The sequence below is a fragment of the Polypterus senegalus genome, chromosome 6, assembly GCF_016835505.1.
Source record: "Polypterus senegalus isolate Bchr_013 chromosome 6, ASM1683550v1, whole genome shotgun sequence".
Taxonomy (NCBI): domain Eukaryota; kingdom Metazoa; phylum Chordata; class Cladistia; order Polypteriformes; family Polypteridae; genus Polypterus; species Polypterus senegalus.
Genome location: NC_053159.1, coordinates 96,791,469 through 96,802,945, shown reverse-complemented (window position 1 = coordinate 96,802,945; position 11,477 = coordinate 96,791,469). Strand labels below are relative to the sequence as shown.

General features: G+C 35.3%; 2 protein-coding genes across 2 annotated transcripts in view; one reads left to right on the top strand and one right to left on the bottom strand.

The window, feature by feature from the left end:
* mis12 (MIS12 kinetochore complex component) overlaps positions 1-7,649 on the top strand; it is a 19,536-nt gene extending 11,887 nt beyond the window's left edge. The window contains exon 2 of the mRNA XM_039756593.1: positions 6,114-7,649. Coding sequence (XP_039612527.1) covers positions 6,114-6,736 — 623 coding nt within the window. The 3' untranslated portion in view covers positions 6,737-7,649. The remainder of the gene's footprint in view (positions 1-6,113) is intronic.
* Positions 7,650-7,914: 265 nt separating this feature from the next.
* The window catches only part of ift22 (intraflagellar transport 22 homolog (Chlamydomonas)), a 30,059-nt gene continuing 26,496 nt past the window's right edge, over positions 7,915-11,477 (bottom strand). The window contains exon 5 of the mRNA XM_039756594.1: positions 7,915-9,103. Coding sequence (XP_039612528.1) covers positions 8,955-9,103 — 149 coding nt within the window. The 3' untranslated portion in view covers positions 7,915-8,954. The remainder of the gene's footprint in view (positions 9,104-11,477) is intronic.

The window sequence follows — 11,477 nt, the reverse complement described above, 5'->3', positions numbered from 1 at the left end:
TTGGACACTTCTGCCATCTCCTGACAATTTAAAGAAACATGGGTAAAGAGCGACGCACAGAGACCAAAGCTGCCGCTAGATGGCGCCGCGGTGAACATCTGTTGCAACGTGTGGCTATCTTGTTGATGATAAGTATGGGCACGTGTGCTGAATGTTGTATCGCTGAAAAGGTGCCCTGCAGGTAACCACAAACATTTTTCCCTACCAAGCATACCCCATGACCTTCTCCTGGTCACAAAGGAGACCCATCCCCAGTTTGGTGCCGATTGGACGCCTGGTGCATATTTGTATGGAGGACAAACAAACAAACATATACACACACACATACATCGCCTCTGCTTTTATATATTAGATATTACTTTAATTTACATATGTTTTTCTATGTTTCATAATGTTGGTGATTCAGTACAAACCAAAACATTCAAGTAAAGTCTGTTTATTTTACTTCAGGGCTTGACTCTTCTTCATCTGTCGCCTTGTTTAACTACAGTATCTGTCAAGCTATTGACTGAAAACAGCTAGTCTTAGCATGTAATTATTTTGTTTCTGAAAATTAACTTCTTTACTTCACCATCTGCTTGTGTGTCAAAATGTGAATCTGTGGATTAGTAACTCTAAAAACAATCGCCCCATTGAAATAAAACTAGACATACATAGTTATTCGTATTATAAAATCCTAAGAACCTATCAATTTTGAGCAAAATCACTCCAGCATATTTTGCTCTATAAAGATAAGTTCATATACTGTAAGTATAAAATGGGTATTGTTTTGCAGTAACCCCAGCTTTATGTAGGACACGTTTCGTGACACTTTTTTAGTTACTTCTCATTTCCCTTTTTTGCTAGTTTTTCCTTTTTATTCACATTTGAGAAAAACTGTTTTTTATATTTTGCCTTTTACAAACACACTCCACTAGAAACCTAATACAACTCTCAGCTGTAATATTCATACCAGCATAATAAGAGAATTAAATACAAAATTATTCAAATCATGATAAATCAAAAAATGAAGGGCTTATGTATGGGATTGTTCACTATAGTAACCGCATGAGTTGATAAATGACACTGCACAACCAGTAGCAGTAAGCGAAAGTCAGAAAATAAATGTTTTATTTGCTGTAATTGACACATATGAACTGATGCTTCCTAATGGGCTGAAAGTTATGAGTTCTTGAGAATATTTGCAGAGCTACTGTAAGTGAATGTTTACTAAGAGTTGCTTGTAAAACATTCGAATGATGAGAAGACCAGCATCCAAAGACCTCTGGTTTATATGAGTAAAGAAAAAGTAACAGGAGAGGAATTACAATGATTTGAAATGATTTATTGCATTTGTTTAAAATAAAGATTCTGGCAAAAACATTTTGAACCTCTTATGTTAATACGAAATGAAGGAAAACCCCTGAAAATAGCAGTTTTCCAACGAAAATTAATTAATATGTGACAGTTTTTCTGCACTGGAGGAGCAACGGTATGGTCAGACAATCTGTTTATGTTTAACTCGGGACAAAAAGATTCTGAGGTAATAGCCAAAGTTCGGTGGGAGTGACTTCAAGGCTTGTGACAAAACAAGTACAGTATGCAGAATTTGAGATTCAGTAAGAAGTAAAGATTTCTTAATTTGAGATGGTGATATCCAGAAGAAGCCCATCAGTTGTGAATGTAGCAGACATTTTAAGAAGGTTATTGAACATCCACTTGCTGAAGTAATTGAGGCTAATAGTGTCCAGAGGCAAAATGCATGTATGTGCAATCTTCAAACAGAACTGGTCATTATCTACATAAAAGTTAAATGTAAAGTCCTTTTAAGAGAATGAAGTATCCCATTTAAATAGATACTCCATCAGTAATGCCTAACAGCATATGACTGGAGTAACTGTCGATGGTAGCAACAAGATCAAGAAGTGGTGACTTTGAGCTAAAGCTCCAGTGGTAAGGAAGAAGTCATTCACAGTGCCAACAAGCTTTCTGTATGCTGTGGCGAGGCTGGAATGCAGTGTGAACGCAGTGGTAGCAGATGGCAGCTGCTGCATTTGCTGATTTGGATTCCCTTTTAGCTGAATGCTGAATGACACCACTCCCTGCCCCTCTAGCAAGATCAGATTTCCCCAGGAAGCACAGAAAATCAATTCTTTGATTAATAACAGGGACAAAAACCTGGCTGATGGCTTGATTACTGTTGTTTTCCCATTACAAGCAAGAACGCCAAAGGGAGTGTGTGTTTGCATATTAATTATATCAAACATGAGTAATGAATACTTGTATACTTTCTCACTTGGAAGTTAAAGAGGAAATTACTTTGATGCTAATTCTTTCTTTGAGAGTTTTTATGCTATTGTTTTATTTTTCATTTATATGCTATTGTTTTAGTTTTCATTTATTTTACATAGCTTTTTTAAGTTTCATATAAACACTATTTCTTTTACCTGCTTATTTATTTGCCTGAATATTGTGTTATTCAGGATCAATGTTTGCAGTGAACACTAATATGCTGACCATTTGTCTGTGGTTCTGTGTGCTTGTTACTTGTGTACTACAAATTTTTCTATAGAAAGTGGGAATTGCATTAAACAAAGCCAATTGAAACAATGAATTTAAAATGGCATCCAGTTTAGGAATGCTTCATTTACCATCTTATAACCTGCAAAATGACATTGGTTACTGAATGTTTGAGCCTTTCTGTCACCATGGCATTCCTTTCAGTACAAGTTCCACACAAGAAAGAACCAAATAGTATTATGGATAGGTCCAAGAACAGTGGGATTGAAGATGGAGGAAAAGAGCCAGAGTAAGGCAGGTTTTGCTTTGTAATGCTATTGAAGATGTGACATAAGATACAGTCTAGTCTTTATTTGCTGCATTAATTTTTAAAGACAAAGGACAGACTTGTGTTGGGATCAATATTTCTTAATATTTGCGGTATTAAATATAAATTTAAACTGCACAATTGTTATACCAAACTGCATAGCATAATTAAACCGTTTCATGTAACTCTGGTATGAACAAAGATGCAAACATTTACCAAAGTGCACTATGTCATTTTTAGACCTATAGTAATAACAAGCATAATATAGTAATCTACATTAGTTTAATTGATGTTCATATGACGGACTATTTCCTTTGCATCAGTTCATTTAAAAATGAACTGCTTGCTGGAGATTAGGTAATCTTTTTAAAATGCTACTTAATGGCTATTTAAAACACACACAGTTCCATGGTCATAGTTTACTTACTATACAAAGGCCTTTTATGATGTACAAGTATGCAGGTGATGGTATCGTTTGCCAAATGTTAGTAATTGATTTAAAAAAAGTTTCATTTTTTGCTGGATAGGTCACTCACAGTGAGTACATAATCGCATGGAGAGAATGTTTAAAAGTCAAACAACAAAAACAATCTGTTAATTGCTCTTAAATGCTGCCTACTAACTTCCTTTGAAGCATATTCTTTCCCCTTTAGCATAACTAGTTTCTCAGCCATCTAGGCAGATGTTGATCCCTTTTGGTACTTACTCCAGCCAAAAATAATTTTAAAAATTCAGTAAACGTGACAAATCCCCCTGCTGTAGTCCTAGAAAATACAAGTGTTTTTTAGCAAGGCTCAAACAGCCACTGACATTACAAAAACAAATTATACAGATTACGGCATGGAGGCAGTGTTTAGTTTGGTCCAGTGTAAGTATATCTGATTTTGTTGGTATATACAAAGTGTACAGAAAGATAACAGCATGTTAATGTTGGGATTATTTTGTAAAGCATATTTGATTTAGTGACATCCATTACCTGTGCTACATCACAGCACCGAATTTCGCCCTATCTCTCTCTCTCTCTCTCTCTCTCTCAACCCCCCCTACACCCCCTCCATATAACAGAGTCATGCTAATCTTCCATTTTAATTTAAGGCCTTATGTTCCTATGTAGGTGACTGGGCCCTAAGATAAAATTTTGCCCTGTCCAGGGCTGGTCCCTTCCTGCTATAATAAGCTTATGTTCACTGTAAAACTATATGGAATAAATATATTTAGAAATTTAAGGGAGCTTATCGTGTAACTATTTTTTACAACTTAGAGGCAGGTGTTTTTTAGAAAGGCAATTTTTTTTTTGTAGTAAGATCCTTCCTGCTAGTGCAATGTGTCACACAATTTTCAGCCATCTGCTTATTTTTTCTTATTTGTACCACCTAAACCAAAATCATTTCCTATTTTTTTTTTTTCTCTTCATGGGTGTGTATGTTTTAAAGATTTTCCCATTGTACTTCAATGTATCTTCTGACAGCCAAGAGACTTTCAGTTGTACTTCTCAAGTACACACGTGACAGCTGGCTTTCTTTTCAACAAGTGTTTTTTCCAAATGCATTCTGCTGCAGTTAACTATATTTCTTGTTAATTCTATGGCTTGGTTTGAAAATGTCTGCTCCTTGTGCAGGGGGTCTATTAAATTTTAGAATTTATTTTACATTAACCTTTGTAAAACTCATTAACTTTATATAACTAAATTATTTATGATTGTTAATTTTTTTTTTTTTTTGTGGATGATGTGGATCTACTGGCTTCACTGGGGCTGTTTGCAGCCAAGTGTGAAGTGGACAGGATAAGGATCAGCCCTTATGAGTCTGGAAAAGGGTGGATTGACCTCTTTGGGTTGGGGACAGGGTGCTGCTTCAAGCAGAAGAGTTCAAGTATCTTGGGATCTTGTTTACAAGTGAGGGAAGAAGGGATTGGAAGTTCGAAAGGCGGATCATAGTGGTCAGTAGTATTGAAGAGAGGTGAGCCAAATGATGAACCTCTAGGTTTACTGGTCAGTCTTTGTTCTTACTCAGACCTATGGTCACAAGCTGTGGGTAGTGACAAAAAGATGTACATCGTGGATACAAGCAGCAGAAATTAGTTTCCTTTGCAGGGTGTATAGGCTCAGCCTTCGGGGTAGGATGAGAAGCATATACAATTCAGGAGGAGCTCAAAGCAGAACTGCTGCTCCTCTGCATTGAAAAGAAGTGGAGGTAGTTGAAGTGGTTTGGGCATCTCATTAGGATGCCTCCTGGGCACCTCCCAGGGGAGGTATTACCAACATGTCCAACCAGGAGGAGACCTTGGTTCAGACTCGGGACACACTGGAGAGATTGTCTATTTGATGGCTTGGTAATGCCTCAGCTTTTCCTAGTGGAGATGGCAGAGAAAAGGGATGTTTGGACATTTTTTGCTTAGACTGCTGCCTCAGCAAACTAGACCTGAATAAGCAAGAAAAAGTGGATGGATGGATATTATGAAGTCTACATTTCTTGCAACCATTTAATTTTAAATTGGCATATATTTGGGGATCTTGCCTGAAAAGAGAGAAAGCTCTTGGGTGTCACATCATGTTACTCCCTGCCATCACTGACAGTAGTTGGAAATGCTATGGTAAAACAATAATACACATTGTAGATGACACCTAAATTTGATGGTTTCTTTTTTACTTTGCTACTGTTTCAACATATAGTCTACAATGAAACTCACTGTAAATTAAAAATACACTTGAGTTTAGACTTAAGAGTACTGTTAAAATTAGATATTAATAGAAGATGAAGAAAACCATCTTATTTTCTTACACCCTAAACGTTTTCAGTTTGTTTTTTATATTTCAGATAATTATCTTTTGTTCACAAATTCTAAGCATATATTTTACCTTTTTGCTGTAAGACATGCAATGCATATTTATAATACCTCCCAGTGACTGTCTTGTGTGAAGTTCTTTCTTTATAGTCATTCTGGTGTGCATTTGAGAGGGCATTTGTTGTTTGCCATAATATTCTTAATTATTTATTTATTTATTTATTTATTTTTGCTTCTAGCTATGTATCTATCTATGCACTGACACATACGAGTATGAATGTGATTCCTATGAGTACATTGGTGTACAAGTTTATTGACAAATATCATTCATTTAAATAAACTAGAGTTCTGTATAGAAATTAATTCTTGCTGGTTCGAAGTGGCAGCATTCTCTTGCTAATAAAGTTTAATAAAGCTTATATCAAATGTTAGTGTAATCTTTCAGAATGTTCTGGCTTTATACGCATTCTAACTGCATAATCTAAAACTAATCGCATTTTGTCATTTTCTTTCTTTTTATCAGTTAGTGTTTTATCACCGGAGATGGCGAAGTCACTGCAGCTCTATGAAGCCCAGTTTTTTGGATTTACTACTCACAGCAGCATGAATCGGATTCATAATGCCTTCCAAGACTGCCTGTATGAAGTTATGATAGCTGTAGAAACAGTAATCCTCAAAAATATCGGAGGTTTTGAAGATGATAATTCATTGGCTAACCGTGTAAGAGAATGTACTGAAAAGTTCTTGAATTTCTTGCAGGGCCGTGTTGATCTCATCTCTAATCGCATAGAATGTATACTTAAGGACAGTGTCTTTAAGGTTCCACCCAACGTTTTATTACCTGAAGATGCTTCTCATGCCAAGTATCCTTGTGGAAAAGAAAATATTGCCAAGATTGAAGACGAGTTGGCCAAGCTCCAACAGCGATACCAGGCTGAGCTTTACACAAAGCAAGCCTTGCTTACTGAGATGGAGCAACAGAGCTTGATCTTAGCCAAGCAGGAAGGTATGATTAATTGGATCAAGGAATTGAGATCAGAAGACCTTGAGGGAGGAATTGTAGGCTTGTATGAAAGGCTGTATTCTGTGATGCAAACTATTAGCCATTTGTCAAATGATCTCCAGAAATGTGCAGTTCCTCCATGAAGTTTTTAAGTACTTTCACCTTCCTGTTATATAGCCAATGCAAAATCAGCATAAAGTAAAAGTTTCCATTGTCTTGTTGATCATGACTACCTTGTAACACATTTACAAAAAATATCCCTTCATTAACCTTTTGGTTTTATATATATATATATGTAATGTCTTTATATTCCATTTTTTAAATTTGTAATACTTGTGTAATTTCTGAACTATAATGAACTGTTTTACATTCTGCTTTTCTTTAAACAGTGAGAGAACATTTTTGTAAACATGATAATGCAACTTTTTATGGTTATCCTACTGATTGTGGTTTTTTTTTGGTGGTCTTATGATAAATCATGTCCTCTCTGTATGTCCCATAGTCCTTTTTGTATGCATTTAATTATTATAGTGTTAGTGTATGTAAAATATTATGAATTAGATTACATGTATTTTATAAGTCTTTACCCCACCCCTATATATAATATAGTAGTACTGTTTCTTTCTTTAAAATGTAATTAAAAGTGAATTTACATAAAAGTTCATTAATTGCATATCAAAAACACTATAGGAAGTTTAGGAAGGATTAAGAAAAATAATCCGTTTAAAAGCACTACACTTTAAGTCAAAAACTGATCACAGGACCTTCTGATATTTTTCCAAATGTGCGCCATAGACCAGCAGGAGTGAAATGAAAGACTTGCATGCAGCTTCACAAATGCTGGCCATTAGTAATCCAATCTACTCACCATGGACTGAAGATTCAACTATTCTAGCTATTCTGCCTGGCCATGACCCCGGGTTTTGGTATTTAACTCTACAGTATGTCTAATTCACTTTTGGCTTCATGAGGGGTGCACATGTCAGTACTTAACCTGCTTATTTTCCAATCTGTTATATAAAGACTTGAATTAAAAAAAAAAAAAATAATAATAAAGTTTGCATTCATATCCATGAAATGGACATATTCCATGAAGAGCTCGGCTATAAAATTACCTTGATTATACATTATAATTGTTCACAGGACAGCATTTTTTTTGCTTTCAATTATATTTATTTCCCATTTTCAGTAAATCATTTTAATATTTCTGACTTTTTTTCTTACATATTCTTTGAAGACTTTTACTGTAAAATTCATTTTGATGCTGATATAGGGATACTTTTCTATTGTGTAAAAAAAAAAAAACCTTTCGTAAGTTAATTTCATCATGCTAAAAATAAAGTTTTTCACGCTGAATTTATTGTTTTTTGACTTAACTATCACCTTTTTTCCCTATAATACATTTTAAGGCTTTCATATGTGCTGCATGTCCTTCTCAAAAAATAATCTTTGCCTCCCGTTAATCTGTTTATCTCTAATAAAAACCTTATTCGAAACGATACCAAATTAATTGGAGACTATTGTACAGTAAATTGGGCAGATGTCCACATGCCATTTATTAAGAAAAAGATACCATTAATTTAGCAATTTTTTTTTTTTTTATACAGTTTCACAGTTTTGTGAGTTGCATGTCCAAACAAATCTATTTTTAACTGTTAAGACAAAAGCAAATATTAAACAGTGTCTATATAAAGCCTAAAAGAATGTGCCAGATACATTTTAAAAATGTATATTTTTGTATGTGTATTGTGAACACGTAGTGGGCATATGTGTTTCTGGAGATGTGCTTTATACTATACAGTTTATACATAGTATAATATAATTGGCAAATTAGGTTCTGGTCATGTTGTAAATTTAAACCAGGAGATGCATATTTAACCAAAGACTTTGATTGAGTAGGAAAAAAATCACTAGCAAAGGTTGCAAGATATTGCACATTTTCAATGTTACTGATTTAATTTAAATTTGTTTTGTACATAAATAAGCACATTCATATTTAATACTGTGTGTGTATTTTATTTATTTATAAAAATGTAAGTACCTGTACCAGTAAAATTTACTTTGGCAGGGACTCGGATGTCTGACTAGATCTTTTAAGAAAATGGCAGGAAAAAACTTCCTAAGTCGCATGCAGTTATTATTCAGCAAGCCTTCTACACATTGAAACTGAATGCAAGAGTTACATGAAATATACATTTGCTCAATCACACACCTATAAAGACAGCTTACTGCAAGTTGAAATATAAACTTTGTTAAATAAAAAGTTGAAAATTCGTGGTAGCACTCCTAAAAGACTCTCTATTGAGGTCAGCCGTAGTGATTTTGATTTTTTGGATGTCATCTGTAGTTTCCAGTGGGCCTTCATGTAATAATTGACATTTCCTCACGCTCTCTGCTTTCAGACAAAGACTTCACCACTGATCCTAGGTAACGTCGAAATTCCTGGCGCATTTTTTCAGGGTCTTCCTCCAAGTTGGAATGCACTATATTAAGTTTGTTCATCTGTGGAGCTTAACAAAACATGTAAAATATTAAGGCAAGTCTTTATATTCAAAAACTATATTGAAAAATATTTATACATATTAAGCTTATGTTTTTATATATGGTCTTTGCACTATATACAGTGGATCCATGTACTTTTCAGACTCCTTCACTTTCTGCACACTTTATTTCAATTCTACAACACAAAAAATGTTTTGCCCAGCAATCTACTCTCAATAATTCATAATGATAAAGTGAAAATATGTTGTTAGAAAGGTTTACAAATTTATTAAAAATTCAAAAACTGAAATCTCTCATTCATGTAAGTATTCAGACCCTTTGCTGTATCACTCCAAGTTGTGGTCAGGTGCATCTAGTTTGCTTTAAGTTTCCTTGAGATATGTCTGGAACTTGATTCCTGTGGGAAACTTCGTTGATTGGATATCATTTACAAAGGCACCCATCTGTGTATATAAGGTGTCATAATTTACATTGCATGTCAGGACAAAAAACAAGCCATGAAAAACTTTGAATGCGTTCTTTCACGACTGTGGTGAGGCATAAATTAGAGAAATTTTACAGAATTGTTTATAAAGCTTTGCATGCTTCCAGGAAATCGGTGGCCTCCATAATTGTAAAATCGAAAAGTTTGGAACCACCAGGGCTCTTCTTAGATATGGCTGGCTAGCCAAACTAAGTAACTGGGCAGGAAAGGCCTTGGTCAGGGAGATGACCAAGAAGCCAATGGTCATTGTAACAGATGGAATAACATTTCAGAAGACGGACCATCTTAGCAGCATTTGAAGTTTCTTTTGAGTAAAAGGCATATGACACTCCACTTGAAGTTTGTTACATTGCACTTAAATGAGTCTTAAGAGTATGAAGAAAAAGATTATCTGGTTTGATAAGACAATTGAACTCTTTGGGCAGAAATTCAAGCACTATATCTAGCGAAGACCAGGCACTACTCCTCACATTCCTATTACCATCCCTTCAATGAAACATGGTGGTGGCAGAATCATGCTGTCCGAGTGCTATGCAGGGTATGGAGACTAGTCAGAATTAAGGGAAATATGAATGCAGCCAAGTACAGAGAGGGCCTTGCGGAAAACCTGCTCCACTGTGCATGTGTCTTCAGACTGGAGTGATGTTCTCATATTGTTGCACTGAAATGTAAACCAAGTATCTGTCCTCGGGTGGCCCAGCCAAAGTTCAGGCTTAAACCCCATTAAACATCTGTGGAGAGGCCTGAAGAAGGCAGTGTAGACTAGAGACACTTCCCATCCAATCTAATACAGCTTGAAAGGATCTGTCAGGAAGGATGGGATAAACTGTCCAAATTCAGGAATGCAAAGCTTGTACAGACATACCCAAGACTTCAAGCTGCAATTGCTGCCAGCTGGGCTTCTTTAAAGTACTGAATTAGGGTCTGAATACTTTTATGAGAGAGTTCTGTTTTTGATTTTTAATAAATTTACAAACCTTTCTGAACACAGGTTTCCACTTTGTCATTATGGGTTATTGAGTGTAGATTGATGGGCAAAAGTGACAAATGTATCCATTCAAAATTAAATGTACAACATGACAAAGTGTGCAGAAAGGGGGCTGAACACCTTCTTAATAATATATATACTGTATATAAATAATTTTCACCACCTTAAACGGATCCATATAATTCAAAAAACTTTTAAATGGAAAAATATCTTAATTGTGTAACAAAAATGAAAACTGAGAAAAATAACAGTATTTACATAATCTTTCACCTAGCACAACACCATACTGATTTGAATATTTTTGGCAACAATTATACTTTTGTATTTTTATGGAGAATTTGTAGACCTCTGGATCTTGCTTGCATATTTAGTTTGACTCTGTTAGCTGGAGAGAAGAATACCATATTATTCATTTACCAAACCTAGTTGTTTCAGTAGAAAGTCAATGTTGGAGCATAGTCTTGTGGCATCAGGACCAAAGTAGAAACCAACCTTTAATGGGATACCATTCCATAACAGAGCATACAAATAACTCCTACTGGGCCAACACAGAGTTGTCAGTAACCTAACCTGCACATATACAGGATGTGAGTGGAAACCATAGCTCCTGAAGAAAAACCAGAAGGACACAAGGTAGGGCTTTGACTAGGACATTCTTATTTGTGTAAATATAGTGTTACTTTATTTGTAAGTTCGGGTTCAATAAGGACATCAATCTCTAGACTGAAGAAGGTTACGGTTTATGATATTCCTGTATCTGGCTCGGTTTTTTTTTCCTTGCCAGACAAGATGGTCAGGTAACTACTGTTAAAAATTATCTCCAAAACAGTGAATAGTCTAATGCAGCGCTTCCCGATTCATTTTACCCTCGCACCCCCTGTGACGGACGAGGCCGATTTCGCACCCCCTT